The sequence below is a fragment of the Sinocyclocheilus grahami genome, unplaced genomic scaffold (assembly GCF_001515645.1).
Source record: "Sinocyclocheilus grahami isolate Dianchi unplaced genomic scaffold, SAMN03320097.WGS_v1.1 scaffold721.1, whole genome shotgun sequence".
Taxonomy (NCBI): Eukaryota; Metazoa; Chordata; class Actinopteri; order Cypriniformes; family Cyprinidae; genus Sinocyclocheilus; species Sinocyclocheilus grahami.
The window spans coordinates 178,900-197,403 of NW_015505900.1; the positions used below are offsets into that span (position 1 = coordinate 178,900).

At 34.0% G+C, this 18,504-nt stretch overlaps 1 protein-coding gene across 1 annotated transcript in view; it reads left to right on the forward strand.

The window, feature by feature from the left end:
• The window catches only part of LOC107560362 (activin receptor type-2B-like), a 39,233-nt gene extending 29,819 nt beyond the window's left edge, over positions 1-9,414 (forward strand). The window contains exons 3-9 of the mRNA XM_016244513.1: positions 2,003-2,173; positions 2,303-2,446; positions 2,746-2,889; positions 3,817-3,965; positions 4,948-5,201; positions 6,509-6,639; positions 8,218-9,414. Coding sequence (XP_016099999.1) covers positions 2,003-2,173; positions 2,303-2,446; positions 2,746-2,889; positions 3,817-3,965; positions 4,948-5,201; positions 6,509-6,639; positions 8,218-8,406 — 1,182 coding nt within the window. The 3' untranslated portion in view covers positions 8,407-9,414. The remainder of the gene's footprint in view (positions 1-2,002; positions 2,174-2,302; positions 2,447-2,745; positions 2,890-3,816; positions 3,966-4,947; positions 5,202-6,508; positions 6,640-8,217) is intronic.
• The last annotated feature ends 9,090 nt before the right edge of the window (positions 9,415-18,504 follow it).

Consider the following 18,504-nt stretch of genomic DNA (forward strand, 5'->3'; position numbering starts at 1 on the left):
GCTTTTATTATGCCACAGTCGAGCGCTTCCGCTGCTTCCGGTCGTGCGTATGTGGGGTAAAGCAGCGGAGCTTTTATTATGCCACAGTCGAGCGCTTCCGCTGCTTCCGGTCGTGCGTATGTGGGGTAAAGCAGCGGAGCTTTTATTATGCCACAGTCGAGCGCTTCCGCTGCTTCCGGTCGTGCGTATGTGGGGTAAAGCAGAGGAGCTTTTATCATACTAGATACATTTGAAAGTTCTGTTATAAATTATGTATTTATAATTCCAAACAATCAGTAAGCGACAGGTGATAGGAAACGTTTATCCAGAAAAGCCGCTAGGTTTGTCAGTAAGAATATTCTCTGGGAAAAAAGCCGCTAAAAGGGTCTGAAAGTTGCTAAATCTAGTGCTAAAGTGGCGCTGGTGTGTGTGAGACGCGGGAGCTGATGGCAGGGGCGGTGGATATTTGTGGAGGTCAGTGTGGATATTGTGGATGAGTTCTTCTGTGTCATCACGTTCTATTAGTTCTACAGCTTCAGTTTCTGAACTTTCACGCTTAGTAACACATACAGCTGTTCCCTCACCACAGAGCAACAGTGAAAAGGGACCCGTTTCAAACAGTGTCGCGTTCCCAACGGTGTTTTAAGTGACATACACCGGTATTGCGGTATTTAAAAAATTAATATCATAGCAAAAATAAACACCGGTATTCGGTATGAACCGGTATACCGCCCAGCACTAGTAAGTACACAAGTCAGCAAAATATATAACACTGTTCTAGCGGTTTTTGGATATTTTAATTAAAAGAATCTTACATATTGTGCCTTTAATGTATCATAAACGTCCTCAGTGCTGAAATATTCATGCGCTTTTTACAGTCACCAAAACATTCATGCTGTGTTTAAGAGAAACTGTTCATACTAAACAGTGACGGCAAATGCATTAACTGCATTTATTTATTTATTCAAATGAGTTGACTTATTTATATGTTTTGATTTATTATTTGTTCATTTATTTATTTTAAATGAATGTTTATTTATTTTTTTTATTTGTTGGCTTTTGTTTGTGATGACACATTATTAACAAATTTAACAAATTATTTTTAGGGCATTAATTTTATTTATGTCTTTATTTTTAATCGTTTTTAAGTAATTTATTCTCTTATGTATAATTTGTATACAGTGGGTACGGAAAGTATTCAGACCCCCTTAAATTTTTCACTCTTTGTTATATTGCAGCCATTTGCTAAAATCATTTAAGTTAATTTTTTTTCCTCATTAATGTACACACAGCACCCCATATTGACAGAAAAATTTTTATTTTTTATTTTAATGGTATTTTATATATATTTTTATGAATTTGTTTATTTTTATGTGTTTATATTCATTCATTTTTTGTCAATTTAAAATGTGTATTTATTTATTTATTTATTTATTTTTTAATGTATTTGTATAATTAACATTTTTATTATTTATACATTTTTGTTTATTTTTAGTGAATTTATTATTTTATATATAATTTTAATATATGTATTCATTGTTTTATGTTTTATAATTTTTTTTACATTTATTTTTGGTTTATTTTATTGATAAAAAATTTTTTTATTAACTTATTTTATTTATTTTTATAGGTTTATAGTCATTAATTTTTGTCATTTTAAAATGTGTATTTATTTTAATTTTTTTATTTTAATGTATTAGTTTAATTATCTTTTTTTGTGTACATTTATGTATTTATTATTTTTAATTTACTTATTTTCTATTTGTTTTATGTATCATTTTAATATATTTATTGTTTTGTTTTTTTATTTTTACATTTATTTTTGGTTCATTTTATTGATGATTTATTTTTTATTAACTTATTTTATTTATTTTTATATATTTATAGTTATAGTATTTTAACATGTGTATTTATTGATTTATTTTTTGAATTAACGTATGTATTTAATGGTGTATTTATTCGCTCACTAAATCAGGTTTCCGAGTGAGAGCTGTTTGTTTTCTAGCTGATCATGTGACAGAAGGATGTTGTTCTTGTCTCTGGTTGGTCAGTGATCGAGCCTCCTCCGCTGGCGCTGCTCAATGTTCTGGTTTACTCTCTGCTTCCCGTCACGATGCTCTCCGTGGTGCTGCTGCTGGGCTTCTGGATGTACCGGCACCGCAAGCCTCCTTACGGACACGTGGACATCAACGAGGTCCGTCCCTTTGCTGTCTGTTCCTCACGCGTCTCCCAGGATTCCCTGCATGCCTTTACTTCCAGCTCTGTGTCGTTCTGTGGCTCCACCTAGTGGTGCTTCTGACAGAGTTCTGTGCTGTGTTTCCAGGATCCGGGTGCGTCTCCTCCCTCGCCGCTGCTGGGTCTGAAGCCTCTGCAGCTGCTGGAGGTTAAAGCTCGAGGACGCTTCGGCTGCGTCTGGAAAGCTCAGATGATGAATGAATATGTGGCTGTGAAGATCTTCCCAATTCAGGTGCACAATTATGTTGTGTCTGCGGGAAACTGTTACAGTGATGACAAATGCATTAACTACGTGTTTATATATATAATTTACCATATATAATTTAACATATTCAGGTTCTTATATATAAATATATATATTTTTTTGCTTTAATGAAAATCCTACGGCTGATGTAGACAATAGAGATGTAAGCTGAAGTTTCACATAAGCAGAGTTGACATCGGTCACCGTCAGTCAGTGTGTGTGTGGTTAGATAAAAGCATTATATAACTGTGTGTGTGTGTGTGTGTGTGTGTGTGTGTGATCGACAGGACAAGCAGTCGTGGCAGAACGAGCGTGACATGTTCTCCACGCCGGGCATGAAGCACGAGAACCTGCTGCACTTCATCGCCGCCGAGAAACGCGGAAGCAACCTGGAGACGGAGTTCTGGCTCATCACCGAGTTTCATGAGCGGGTGAGGGGTCAGAGGTCGTCAGACTTAGGCAAACATATACAAAACTGAACCTATAGAAACTTTTAACTCTGATGAAAATTTCACTCTGTAAAGCCTGACGTGAAATAATAGTCAGAATAATAATAATAATAAAATATATATATATATATATATATATGTGTGTGTGTGTGTGTGTATTTGCATATATATAGCTATGAAGAAATATAAATATAATATAATGTAATATAAATATTAAAGTATATAAAAATAAAAACTGTAAATGTGTTTGTCATATTTGTACTAAAATAACAAACTAAAACTGAAATAAAAATTAAAACTACATAGAATTAAAAAAAAATTAAATTACAAAATAAATAATAAAATAACTAAAAACTGAAATAAAATGAACAAAACAAACTAAATGGCCATTTAAAAAAAAAAAAACTAATAAAAATGACTAAAACTTTCTCTAAAATTAAAATTAAAAGTAAAATGTATATATTAGACATAAATATAATGTAGATAAGTGATATATTAGATATAAAAAAAGTAGGTAAAAAAAAAAAAGTTTTATGATTTGTCGTATTTGTACTAAAATAACTAAAACTAATAAAAAAATTAAAAAAACTATATAGACATATTAATAAAAATAACTAAATCTGAAATGAATAAAAACTATATAGATATTTTTTAAAATACGAAAACTAATAAACATGACAAAACCAACAAATTTAATGAAACTTTCACTAAAATTAAAATGAAAACAGGAAATATAAAAATAAAATCTAATTAAAATAGTCCCAATTTTATAATGGTTAAAGATAAAACGATTGAGAGATCATGAGGGGGCCATTTTGCGCAAATTTGTCTCATTAATTCTTCAAAACGTTCCATTATACGAAGTATGTTCAGTGTTCGAGTAAGTGTTTGTGATGTGCTGAATATCAGGGCTCGCTGACGGATTATCTGAAGGGGAGCGTGCTGAGCTGGAGCGATCTGTGTCACATCGCGGAGACGATGGCCTGCGGTCTGGCGTATCTTCACGAGGATGTGCCTCGCTCTAAAGGAGAGGGTCCTAAACCGGCCATCGCTCACAGGTGAGCTTAAAGGGTTAGTTCACCCAAAAATGAAAAGTAGTCCATAAATTACTCACTCTCAAGCCATCCTAGGTGTATATGACTTTCTTCTTTCAGACGAATCCAGTCGGAGTTATATTAACAATGGTCTTTGATCTTTCAAGCTGTTTAATGGCACTCAGCGGGTGTTGCATGCATCAGTCCAAAAGAAGTTAAATAAAAATCGCCCATCCATTAAAAAACGTGTCTCACACGGCTCCGGGGGGTGAACGAATCGATGCGTTTTTGTAAGAAAAATAACCATATTATAACCATATAACCATATGAGGTCCGTGTTGCGCATGCGCCGGTCAAAAGTGACGCACGTGGAAGCGCAGCGGAGAGATCAAAACAAAACAACGGTCACTAATTAGAAGTACAAAACGAGGATTTGTAAAGAAGAATGTTGGAGGATTTGGATATAAGCCAAGAGGAGACTGGTTTTCCTTTGCTAAAGTAAGGAAGCGTTGCTTCTTTTGCTCCTGTTAACAAACGTTGGTTTTCACGAGACTCACCGGCGCTGCGCTGAACTCATACGTTATGCTCCCGGAGCTGCTTCTGTGTACAACTCTTGGTGCACGCTACATTAAAGTGATTATTACGTTTTGAATATGGATATTTTTCATACAAAAACGCATCGATTCGCTACAGGAGGACTTTGTTCAGCCCCCGGAGCCGTGAGAGACACTTTTTATGGATGGGCGATTTTTATTTAACTTCTTTTGGACTGATGCATGCAACACCCGCTGAGTGGCATTAAACAGCTTGAAAGATCAAAGACAATTGTTAATATAACTCCGACTGGATTCGTCTGAAAGAAGAAAGTCATATACACCTAGGATGGCTTGAGGGTGAGTAATTTATGGACTACTTTTCATTTTTGGGTGAACTAACCCTTTAACATCCCCCCCTGTCAGCCGCTGAGAGTCACCGCAGATATAACTGCACTCGTATTCGTCCGCAGAGACTTCAAGAGCAAGAACGTGATGCTGAGGAGCGACCTCAGCGCGGTGCTGGGGGACTTGGGGCTGGCGGTGCGCTTCGAGCCGGGGAAGCCTCCGGGAGACACACACGGTCAGGTCGGGACGCGCCGCTACATGGCTCCGGAGGTGCTGGAGGGGGCCATTAACTTCCAGCGGGACGCCTTCCTGAGGATAGACATGTACGCCGTGGGGCTGGTGCTGTGGGAGCTGGTGTCGCGCTGCAAAGCTGCAGACGGTGAGAGCGCTGGGGCATTGGGAGGAAATTATACTAACAGCTGTTTCCTGTCAGACACAAAAGTCTGACCCAGTAAAAATATATATATATATATGGAACACAAAACCAGTCATTAGGGTCAACTTTTTTAAATTGAGATTTATGCATCTTATGAAAGCTGAATACATAAGATTTCCATTGATGTATGGTTTGTTAGGATCGGACAATATTTGAAAATCTGGAATCTGAGGGTGCAAAAAAATCTAAATATTGAGAAAATCATCTTTAAAGTTGTTCAGATGAAGTTCTTAGCAATGCATATTACTAATCAAACATTAAGTTTTGATATATTTACGGTAGGAAATTTACAAAATATCTTCATGGAACATGATCTTTACTTAATATCCTAATGATTTTTGGCATAAAAGAGAAATGTATAATTGTGACCCATACAATGTATTGTTGGCTATTGCTACAAATATCCCCCAGAGACTTAACACTGCTTTTGTGCTGCAGAGACACATATTTATTTTCAAATAATTTTTTGATTTTTAAAATTTTAGATTCTAAATGTTGGATTTTAAAAATTAAACTTGTAAAATATAAAAAAGGTAAAAGTTAAAAAGTAGAAATCTGAAATGTTCGGGAACTTAAAAGCAGGTCTTATTTTAGTATCATTGAGATACTATTATAGTTTTTATAAATATTTTGAATCTGTTTTATTTTTATATTTTCCGTTTTCATTTTTATCGTTAAGATTTTAGTAATTTTTGTGTGTGTGCATATATAGAGAGAAATTGTTTATATATATATATATATATTTTTAGTTTTAGGCAAATTTACATAAAATTTTAGTAATTTTCTTTTGTAATTTTTAGTAATTTTTTTTTTTTTTATATGCCTATGTAGTTTTTGATTAATTTTAATTTCAGTTTTACTTATTTGTTATTTAGTGCATCAAGTTAAACTAAATTAAAATGAGAATTTATATATATATAAAAATGTTATATATTTTTTATAATATAACTGTATATATACATTTTGTTTTCCAGTTAACATTTATTTGATTTAGTTTTTTAATGGTCTTAATTTCAACTGTAATAACCCTGCTTCTAAGTTGTGAATTTTATAAAGGCTCTAAATTTTTAACATTGTCTCTTAAATTGCGTTCCGTCTATTAAATCCATAAAAAAATGACGACGAACTACTGAAATTCCATCAGATCCATCGTATCTGACCAATCAGAGTCAGTTCAGAGCATGTAAGCTCCGCCCCCTTTCCAGACGTCTTGCATACTGCTGTTCCAGCTGTGTGCTGTGTTCCCTCAGGTCCTGTAGACGAGTACATGCTGCCGTTTGAGGAGGAGATCGGCCAGCATCCGTCTCTGGAGGATCTTCAGGATCTGGTGGTTCATAAGAAGATGAGGCCTGTGTTTAAGGACTGCTGGCTCAAGCATTCAGTGAGTGTCTCTTCATACCAAAACAAAACCATACGGCTCAGATCATATGAGCACAGTTCTTTTTCATACAACCAGGAAGATTTTTGGTGAATTTGCACACAAAATTTGACAGAATTCTTTAAATGGGCCTGAATATATTTATTATTATTATTATTATTATATTTTATTCATTCAATTTAAGGATCAATGCTAATACCAGAAGTAAATAGATATGCAAATTTGACTTGAAATTTTATATTTATTTTTACAAATATGTATATATATTATTTATTTATTTTTAGTTGTTGCACCTTTTATAAACTACATACTTAGACTGATTATAATACAATATTTTCTTCTTCCAAACATAAAAATTATGAAATTACAACAAAAAATATTAATAATAATAAACTAGATGCATAAAATTCACTTTAATTTCCAGAGTAAAGGCACCATTACCTAAACATTATGACTTTAGGTTTACAAAAGTCTTATAACTCAAAAAAAAAAAAAATAATACATAATAAATCACTTCATTATTTACACAAAAATAAAGCTATTCTAATAGACATGCCATTGTATATTGAAGATACTGTTGCCTCTGACGATTTGTTTTGTTCCTCTTTTGTAAGTTGCTCTGGATAAAAGTGTGCTGAAAGCATAAATGTAAATTATTTATTTTTTTATTTTTTAATCATTATTTATATTTTTACTGTAAAAATATGCTGTGATTGTCAGCATTGTCTGGCAAAAAATAAATAAATTGATCCAGTGAAACTTAAAATATATATGTTTTTTTTTTACATTTTAAAAAATATATATGAAAATGAAAAACTGAAAACTAGATATCTAAAATATTAGGGAACTTCAAAGTAGTGTTATTTTAGTATAACTGAGATACTATAAATTTGTATTAATACATTTGTATTTTTATATTTTACATTTTCATTTTAAATTCTAGTTAACAATTTTGTAATTTTTAGTAGTTTTTGTTTTTTTAATGTTTTAATATTTCTATATTTTTTCTACAGTTTTGCTTGTTTTAGTACATCACGCTAAACTAAATGAAAATGAGAACCGTTGCTTTTGAAACTAGCTGTGATCAGTTTGATAAGTGGACATAAGTCCATATGTGACCCTGGAGCACAAAACCAGTCATAAGTGTCAATTTTTCGAAATTGAGAGTTTTGCATCCTCTGAAAGCTGAATAAATAAGCTTTCCATTGATGTATGGTTTGTTAGGATCGGACAATATTTGAAAATCTGGAATCTGAGGGTGCAAAAAAATCTAAATATTGAGAAAATCATCTTTAAAGTTGTTCAAATGAAGTTCTTAGCAATGCATATTACTAATCAAACATTAAGTTTTAATGTAGGAAACATACAAAATATCTTCATGGAACATGATCTTTACTTAATATCCTAATGATTTTTGGCATAGAAGAGAAATGTATAATTTTGAGCCATACAATGTATTGTTGGCTATTGCTACAATTATCCCCCAGCGACTTAACACTGCTTTTGTGCTGCAGGGTCACATGTATTTTACTGTATTTCGGTTAACACAGTTCAGATAGATGGTGTGTTTGTGTGGCGCAGGGTCTGGCGCAGTTGTGCGAGACGATCGAGGAGTGCTGGGATCACGACGCGGAGGCGCGGTTATCAGCCGGCTGCGTGGAGGAGAGAATCTCTCAGATCCGCCGCCTGGCGAGCGTCACTACCTCAGACTGCCTGCTTTCCATGTCGCTCACCAACGTGGACCTGCCTCCCAAAGAGCCCAGCATCTGACCCTCCCATCTCAAACCACATCGGAGCAGCTGCTATTCTATCCTAACGTTTTTAAACTTCATTATTATTATTGTTATTGTTATTTTTCTGATCGGATCAGTAACTACCAGCACACTTCTCTACTGTATTTTTATCATCCGAGCAAACGCAGAAGATTTTTTAACATGCATTCAGGTGCCGACGAATGAATGCCGACCGGCGACGTTTCAGTTCTGCCGATTCCGTTGATTTTCCTCGCTCTTCTTCTTCTGGGTTTTCCGTTCGGATCGACGAAGCAACCAGTTCCTCTGAAGATTCAACAGTGCTGCAAACCCCGCGAGGATCATGATGACTGTTACACGCGCAACCCGACCTCCTCGCCGGGATTTCGCTTTTTATTTCTCTCTCTCTTTTTCTTTCCAACAGTGTGCTGTTTGGAATTACGGAAAACGTGTCTTTTACGGAACTAACGGGTGTTGAGGAACACAACGGAGAAGACATCTGGACTAATTCCTTTTTCTTTCTTTATTTCTTTTGTTTCGGGTTTTATTTTGTGGTGGGCTTTTATCGAGTGGATATGGCTGGAAACTCTTGCATGTGGAAATATGGGAGGTTTGGTACGGAAATCTTTCTCAGGTATCCAGTGTCAAGGGGTCCATGACTGCCTTTCCCACGTCATTACAGGACAGAGAGAAATATAGCGGTGCCCTGATGAATTTAACACTAAACATGCAAGACCGAGTGAGTGTGTGTGTGCGCGAGTGAGTGAGTGTGTGCGTGTTTGGTGCTGAGAGTTTGTGTGTGTGTGTGTGTGTGTTTGGTGCTCAGAGTTTGTTGAAAATAGAAAAAAAGACCATAAAAGGTTTGGCCCGTATGAACGTAAGTGTTGGTTTTTCCTGTCTAGTTTCTCTTGTAATAATGCAACATGTGTTTTGGACTCAGAAGAGTGAAATTCCGGGTCAAAACACCTCGAAATCAAAGGAAAAAAATAAGAAATAATATTTGTTGTAAATAAAATAAAGGCTTTTAAGGGGCATTAAGATTTTTTTTTTTTTAATTGTGGCATTATAATTAAAGGGGTCATATGATGCGATTTCAATTGTTCTTTCTCTTTGGAGTGTTACAAGCTCTTGGTGCATAAAGAAGATCTGTAAAGTTGCAAAGACTAAAGTCTCAAATCCAAAGAGCTATTCTTTATAAAAGTTCAGAGTCAGCCACGCCTACCTAAAACGGCTCGTTCTAACACGCCCGAAGCGGAGTCCAGCCCGGGGTCGTCTCACGTGGACTTTAAACCGCATAAACACATTTCATTACACCAAATACACAAAATAATGTTCTTTTTAGCAGCATCATATGACCCCTTTCAGCACATTTTCCCTCAAGTTCTTATGACCGTAATTAAATATATTATTTCTGGTAATTGTGTAATTAATTAATTTAGACTGGTAATTTCTACGTTTTACCAGAAATTCTAATGACCATAATGCATCCAGATGTTTTTTTGTTTTTTTGGGGTAATTCTCATTGTTCTCAATGTTGACTACATAAATTATTATATAATAATTTATGTGGATTTTAATTTTAAAAAATCAGTACAGGTACAACAAATATTAAATGATATATTAAAAAAAATGTTGTAATTCTAATTATTCTCAATGTTGATTCTAATTAATTAGATTATGCTGGAATTAATTATAAGTGCATCAATGCTGATTCTAATTATTACTGCAATATAATAATTTATGCTGAATTTAATTTAAAAAGAAAATCAGTTCAGATAGTCCAACAAGTACTGCAATAGTCTATAAATTAAAATAAGTGATTTTTTAAAGATAATTTTGGGGGGAAAGTGCTTAACTGTTGTGAAAATATTAAACATTTCTAAATATTAGCTGAAGCAAAATACAATTTCTTATTTTTTTCTTTGACTTTAAGCTGAAATACGACCCTGTTTTCTGCGATTCACCCGGGAAGTGTTTGGTTTGGTGTGTTTTGGTCGGGTCCCTTCATGTATTACCTCTCTTTCTAACAGGGACCAAATCTGAGATCTGACCTCCGACGATACTGAGACTTCAGTTTGGGGCTCAAAACTAGAGATGGTCAAACTTCACTTTGACCAGGCAACGTTTGACTCATTAGCAAAGACAAAAAACACAAGAATGATATTTATTTTGTCTTAAAAGTGGCTAGTGATCCACGTTTCCATATGCCATAATTCAAGAGCGAGTTTCCACAGTGCTGCTTCTGCTGTTTGGATGAAACCTCGTGATATTTTCTGTATCTTCTCAGTAAAGTTCATCCTCAGATGCAACCGTGCGTCACCAGACATTCACAAGGCTTCCGAGACGAACGAGCGCAACTCTAAACAATAAAATTAGTTGTGAAAGGACAAAAAGAAGTTATTGTTCATGAACCACAGACCACCTCAGACCAGAAATACCTCAGATTTTCTACGTGTTTGACTTCTGTTATATATATTTTGTTAGTTGTGTTGACTTGTAGTAAGTATATTTTGATGTAAGTTGGCTTTTATGATTAGGGAAGAAGTTTTGGAGAAGTAAAAAAAAAAAGAAAAAAAAAAAAAAAAAAAAAAAAGAAGTGCTACCAAGTTGTGTTGTATAAACAAGAGAAACCTTTGATGTAAATAGCTGTAAACAGATGTAGAATCGTGCCGATCAGTGAAACGGGGCATTATTCTGCTTATTCTTCCGGTCTCTTACTTCACGGGACATTGAACCTTAAACGTTTGGCGCTTCTTCCAAAAATGTGATTGTATTTCCCCATTTTTACTTGCACAATTTTTTACCTACCCCTCGTACGATGTTATGAGGGACGAAATTGACGCCGTCGTTCAAAGAAACCATAAAGGGATGAAAGTTCACCCAAAAATGTTATTTCTGTCATCATTTACTTGCCCTCGACTTATTAAAACCTGTATGACTTTATTTCTTCTGTTTACACAAAATAAGTTATTTTGAAGTCCTAAAAGTTGCCAGTAGGCATTTACTTCCATTCTTCAAAAAATCATATTCAAAATATCTTATTTTGAAGAACGTTGGGAACCAAAGAGTTGACGGTAGCCATTGACTTCCATAGTTGGATAAAAAATACTATGTAAATGGCTACCGTCAATTGTTTGGTTCCCAGAATGCTTCAAAATAAGATATTTTAAAGAATGTTGGTAACCAAAATATCTTATTTTGAAGAATATTGGGAACCAAACAGTTGACGGTAGCCGTTTACTTAGTATTTTTTGTCCTACTGTGGAAGTCAATGGCTACCGTCAACTGTTTGGTTCCCAACATCCTTCGCAATATCTTCAAAATATCTTTTAAAGAATATTGGTAACCAAAATATCTTATTTTGAAGAAAGCTGGGAACCAAACGGTTGACGGTAGCCATTTACTTAGTATTTTTTGTCCTACTATGGAATTCAATGGCTACCGTCAACTGTTTGGTTCCCAACATCCTTCGCAATATATTCAACCTATCTTTTAAAGAATATTGGTAACCAAAATATCTTATTTTGAAGAAAGCTGGGAACCAAACGGTTGACGGTAGCCATTTACTTAGTATTTTTTGTCCTACTATGGAATTCAATGGCTACCGTCAACTGTTTGGTTCCCAACATCCTTCGCAATATCTTCAAAATATCTTTTAAAGAATATTGGTAACCAAAATATCTTATTTTGAAGAAAGCTGGGAACCAAACGGTTGACGGTAGCCATTTACTTAGTATTTTTTGTCCTACTGTGGAAGTCAATGGCTACCGTCAACTGTTTGGTTCCCAACATCCTTCGCAATATCTTCAAAATATCTTTTAAAGAATATTGGTAACCAAAATATCTTATTTTGAAGAAAGCTGGGAACCAAACGGTTGACGGTAGCCATTTACTTAGTATTTTTTGTCCTACTGTGGAAGTCAATGGCTACCGTCAACTGTTTGGTTCACAACATCCTTCGCAATATCTTCAAAATATCTTTTAAAGAATGTTGGTAACCAAAATATCTTATTTTGAAGAATGTTGGGAACCAAACGGTTGACGGTAGCCATTGTCTTCCATAGTATTTTTACTAGTATTTTTGCATACTATGGAAGTCAATGGCTACCGTCAACCCCAAAGTATTTTGGGTGAGCTATATCTTTAAGAATTGACTGTGAACCCAATGCTTACCAAATGACCTCGGCCAAATTTTACCACAAAGATTTTCAGGGCCAAATGAAGGTTCGGTGTCCCGAATGTTTGTGCCATTTCTCTGCTCTCTGTACCCATGATGCACTGCAGCGGTCGCTTCGACTTCCTCTCAAACCCAGCTCAGAGCTTTAACTTATCTATTCTGGTGCCATATTTCATGAGTTTAAATGAAGATCCGTCTTTGACAACTTTTTGATTGACTTTTTATCAAATACATATGATTTGTTTTTGTGTGTTTTCTTTCATTTTATTCCCCCGGTGCACTTCATTCGGTCTCTTGTGCTTTCGGTTGCGATGTCGTAGCATTAGAAACGTTGCGACGCCCAATTCTGGCACGGCGAAATCCCAAAGTGCCAAAGTAGCGCGTTTCGCAGCGATGGCTCGGCCAATCACGGGTCAGCTCTGCATCTCGATACTTTCAGGAAACTGCGTTCTCTTCAGGTTAACCGGGAAAGTTCGGATTGGTTGCACAATCAGAGCGTTTCCGACCGACTCCGACGATGTAGCAAGCAATATCTCCAGCAATAGTCTGCAGACGACCTTTGGGCATTGAGATCCACATCAGGCCGGCTTCGATCACGTGCTCGTAGACCTTCGTGGCGTTTCGATGAACTGACGTCATTTCGTTTGAAGTAACGTACGATATGTAGCCAAATTCCTTCTGCGAGAGGAAAACCAAAGGCTTTGGTTATGTTTAACGTTAGCTGATTGTATTTACAAATGTCTCTGTGTCTTTATCGTCTATAAAAGTGAGGTTTTAGTGTTGAGTTTGTGATCTTCTCTAGTCGTCTAGAGATGAAATGAAAGGCTTTCGGTTTGTTTTATGCATCATATTGTGGGTGGTTTTGGCGAGAGATGTGATTTATGCAGTACACTCACACGCTTCATTACGCACTAAAGACAGTCCAGTGTTTCTCCAGTGTGTCGTCACCTCAGTTACACCTGATTTACTGCCTTCTAACACCTTTGTGTCTCATGAAACTTGCTAAGAAACATATTTCAAACCAGAAACAAAACAGAGAGAGAGAAATTATATTTTGCATATTTTTAGGATCAAGATAACCTTATGCAGTACACTCACACGCTTCATTACGCACTAAAGACAGTCCAGTGTTTCTCCAGTGTGTCGTCACCTCAGTTACACCTGATTTACTGCCTTCTAACACCTTTGTGTCTCATGAAACTTGCTAAGAAACATATTTCAAACCAGAAACAAAACAGAGAGAGAGAAATTATATTTTGCATATTTTTAGGATCAAGATAACTAAGTCTCTCTCTCTCTCTCTCTCTATATATATATCTTTCTAAAGTTTGAAGTCAGTAAGATTTTTCTTAAAGAAATTAATATGAAAAATTACAAATCTTGTAAAAGATTTCTATTTCAAATAGATTGTTAAAAAAAAAAACGTATTCATCAAAGAATCCTGAAAAAAATATTAAGCAGCACAACTGTTTTCAGCTTTGCAAATAATAAGAAATGTATTGAGCAGCAAATGAACATATTATAAGGATTTCTGAGGGATCATGTCATATCTTGTCAACATTGTGATTTTATTTCTGACAATGGTGGCAATTTAATAGATGGAGCTGCGGATAGCGAATAGATTGAATCCTGTAGTCTTGAGACATTATTTCAAAGAAGTGAAAGCTATATTTGTTTATAACGAACATTTGACATATTGTGTTTGTATCTGGCGGTGTGGACCCATATTGAGCGACGAGAAAATTAAAGCAGCAAGTTGCACTCATGTAGGCGAGAATCTCTGACCAAACTGAGTAAATTCAGTAAGAATAAAAAATACATAAACGTTATTATTGTAATTTTAGCAGGCTGTTTTGTCCCAGTACTCCAGAACGAGAGCAGCACAAGAGCTTTACCTCAGCTTTGCCGCTGGACTGAGGGGCGTGTTTGGACTGTTTCAGTTTGTTGCAGTACCGGAACATGTCCTGGATGGACTGAACGACACTCTCCGAGCACTGTCTCATCTCGCCGATCGTGTCAGCAGCGTCGATCAAATCCCGGTAACGTTCACCGACCATCTGTCGAAGTTCCTCCTTCTTCTGTTCTATCTCTCCGCGCACTTTCCTCTCGATAGCGCGGATCTCATCCGTACTGTAGCGTTCAAATAAAGCGGTGGGGTCTTTAATTTCCGAGACCCGGAGAGACTGGGCCGGTACCGTAGCCATCTCTTTAAAACTGAGCAGGTAACTCCAGAAATAAAACCCGGAAGCACGAACAGCTCTCCTTCCACGTAAACAACGGGTCAGAGGTCATTCCTCACATATGGAATGAAGGGAGACAGCGACCCCTTTAGTGAAAGTTTGGTACTGGACCCTCCATCACAATAATCTTTCTTTCTTTCTTTCTTTCTTTCTATTGTCTTATTATATTTAGCGATTACTGACCCTTCACTTCTCCTTTTAATACTATTATTATTAATTTTGTTGTTGTTGTTGTTGATTGTGATCCTGGAGCACAAAACCAGTCTCAAGTCGCTGGGGTATATTTGTAGCAATAGCCAACAATACACTGTATGGGTCAAAATTAGACTTTTCTTTTATGCCAAAACTCATTAGGATATTAAGCAAAGATCATGTTCCATGAAGATATTTTGTACATTTCCTACCATAAATACATCAAAACTTAATTTTTGATTAGTAATATGCATTGCTAAGAACTTCATTTGGACAACTTTAAAGTCGATTCTCTCAATATTTGGATTTTTTTGCACCCTCAGATTCCAGATGTTCAAATAGTTGGCCAAATATCGTCCTATCCTAACAAACCATACATCAATGGGAATCTTATTTATTCAGCTTTCAGACGATGTATAAATCTCAATTTTAAAACATTGTCCCTTATGACTGGTTTTGTGGTCCAGGGTCACATATTTTTCAATTCTGTTTATGGTTACCATACCTGTGTTACCTGGATCTGAATAAAGAATACATCGCAAATCTAAAGCAATTATTTATTGAATGGAATACAGACTGCATATTACACCTGTCAGCTGTTTTGATATTGAGTAGGGTCTGTGGTTAATATCTTGTCAACACCACATAAAGGCCAGTACTTTATGACTAGATTCCTGTAGTTCTGTGCAATCATCGCACTTCCGCAAAGCTACCTCAGCGGCTGAACAGCCTTCACAAGCACAGCAACAGGTTTACGCAGTACCCGGAAGTACCACAAACGAAAACAACAGGTGAGTGATCGATAATTCCTCTGAAAGATACATTAGGACAGATTATTAAAAGATGATGTGTTTATATACGATTAGTCGACATAAGGATGGAGTTCTTTGATTTTCTTTGAAGTATGCCATTTTTTCCCTATAATATCTAGTTTCTTAATTCAAAATACATTTTTCTGAAGTTTAGAATATAGTTTATACCTTAAGATTCTCGTGGTGGTTTATTATCACTTGGTTTATTTAAATTATTTTCGTAGAAATCTAGAAGGAACAACGTTGAGTACATTTGTATGTTGAACAGGTTGGATTCGTTTATGGGCATCATGCTTTTTATTTTCTTAGTTTCTATTTTAAAATATTCGTTAACAGCGTGTGATTAATTAAAACCCCTCCATTCAGGAATCATAAGTCATGCACACACTCTCTCTCTCTCTCTCTCTCTCTCTCTCTCAATACACAAATAATAAATAATATACATATACAAATAATAAAATAATTAACTGCAATTATTTTTACATATATATATATAAGAGAAGTAATTATTTTATACAATTTATTTATTTTATTTTATAAAAATTGTAGAAAACAATTGTCATTAAAGTTGTTTAATTTCACTTCATTATATATATTTATATTTTCTGTTTTAATTTAAATTTGGTTAAAGTGTTAGTAATTTTTTATTTATTTTATTTTTTTTACAATGTCTATATATTTTTAAGAAATTTTATTTCAGTTTTAGTTCATTTCAAGTCAACCTAAATTACCTAAATTAAAATGTTGCCTTGTCGACTACCTGAAATAAAAAGGTTTTTCTAATTTATTTTATTTTAATTAACGTTTAATTTCATGTTTATATAAAAAAAGAGTCAAATTAAGTCATTTTAATGACAATTATTTTTCACTGTCATTATAAAATACTATTAAAATGCAACAAATAATGGCCTTAAATAGACCTTAAATGTTAATTCTGTGGTGAAATATGACCTGGAGGAGTTTTCTGAGATGCGTTGTTAAACTATAACCCTGCGTTTAGATGGTTTTCCTTCTCGTTTGCTTCAGCTTCTGAACTCAAAGACGGATGGATTCATAATTCATATCTTATATCACGTGCCTGTGTTTTCTGAGCTTCGCTGAAGCGATCGCTGCGTCTGCTCCGTCTCTTCTTCCGTCTCTCACTTTCTGTTCTACCCGCAGAAAAGAAGCTATATAAAATATATATGGAAACTCTATAGAGATATATCAGATGTGAAACTCTAAAAGTGAGCAGCTGTAACTCTGGATGCAATCTTTGGTCCAGGTTTTCAGGAAGCCGATACCTCAGAACTCACTGAAGCAGTGTTTATAGCTGGAGCGTCGTGACACACGAACGAATCAAAGTGAATCACAAAGCTCTTCTATACTTCTGTGCCGTGTGTGACGAGCCCTCCACAAACTCCACAAGCTCCTCATCTGTGTCTCACGACGCCCTACAGACCGTAGAAACCAGGAATCGCAATCTAAGATATATCGGAGATCTGAGTTGGTTTGTTTGAGTCAGAAAGTGTAAAACTGAGTTACGTTGTTATTCTGTTGAAATATTACAGATTATAACTACATCATCTGTGAAGCTCAATTGTGTTAATAAGGTTATTTAGATTGAAGTGTAAGTTTAATATAAACCTGCTCAGTTATGCTTCTTTCTTTCTTTATTTTCTGTTATGATTATGAAAACAAAAGTGAAAGTGTTTTGGAGTTTTATTGTTAACCGTATATTAAAGTCAGCTGTTGATAAATATTTTTTGCTTTGTTTTTATTTTATTTTTTATTTGTTTTTAATTGAAAAAAAGGTGATTTGATTTTTTTTATTAGTTTTTATATTTTAGTATTTTAATTGATTTGTTTTTATTTTATTTGAATAGACATCCCAAACAAGTTTATATATATATTTTTTTATTTCATTTTTTTTATTTATTTAAAAATTTAAATTTTATTATACAATTTTATAATTTTTTTTTTCTTAAAAAAAATATATAGATTTTCTTTTCTTATTTTCTTTTTTTATTTTGTGGTTTATATATTTTTTTACAATTTTATTTTGTAGTTTTTTTCATAATTTTATTTTCATTTTTATTTTAGTTTTTTATTTTGTGGTTTATATGTGAGCAGCTGTAACTCTGGATGAAGTCAGCTGTTGATAAATATTTTTTGCTTTGTTTTTATTTTATTTTTTATTTGTTTTTAATTGAAAAAAAGGTGATTTCATTTTTTTTATTAGTTTTTATATTTTAGTATTTTAATTGATTTGTTTTTATTTTATTTGAATAGACATCCCAAACAAGTTTATATATATATTTTTTTATTTCATTTTTTTTATTTATTTAAAAATTTAAATTTTATTATACAATTTTATAATTTTTTTTTTCTTAAAAAAAATATATAGATTTTCTTTTCTTATTTTCTTTTTTTATTTTGTGGTTTATATATTTTTTTACAATTTTATTTTGTAGTTTTTTTCATAATTTTATTTTCATTTTTATTTTCTTATTTTATTTTGTGGTTTATATTTTTTTACAATTTTTATTTTGTAGTTTTTTTTTCATAATTTTATTTTCATTTTCATTTTATTTTTTAATTTTGTGGTTTATATATCTTTTTACAATTTTATTTTGTAGTTTTTTTTCATAATTTTATTTTCATTTTTATTAATTTTTTTTTTATTTTATTTGAATAGACATCCCAAACAAGTTTAT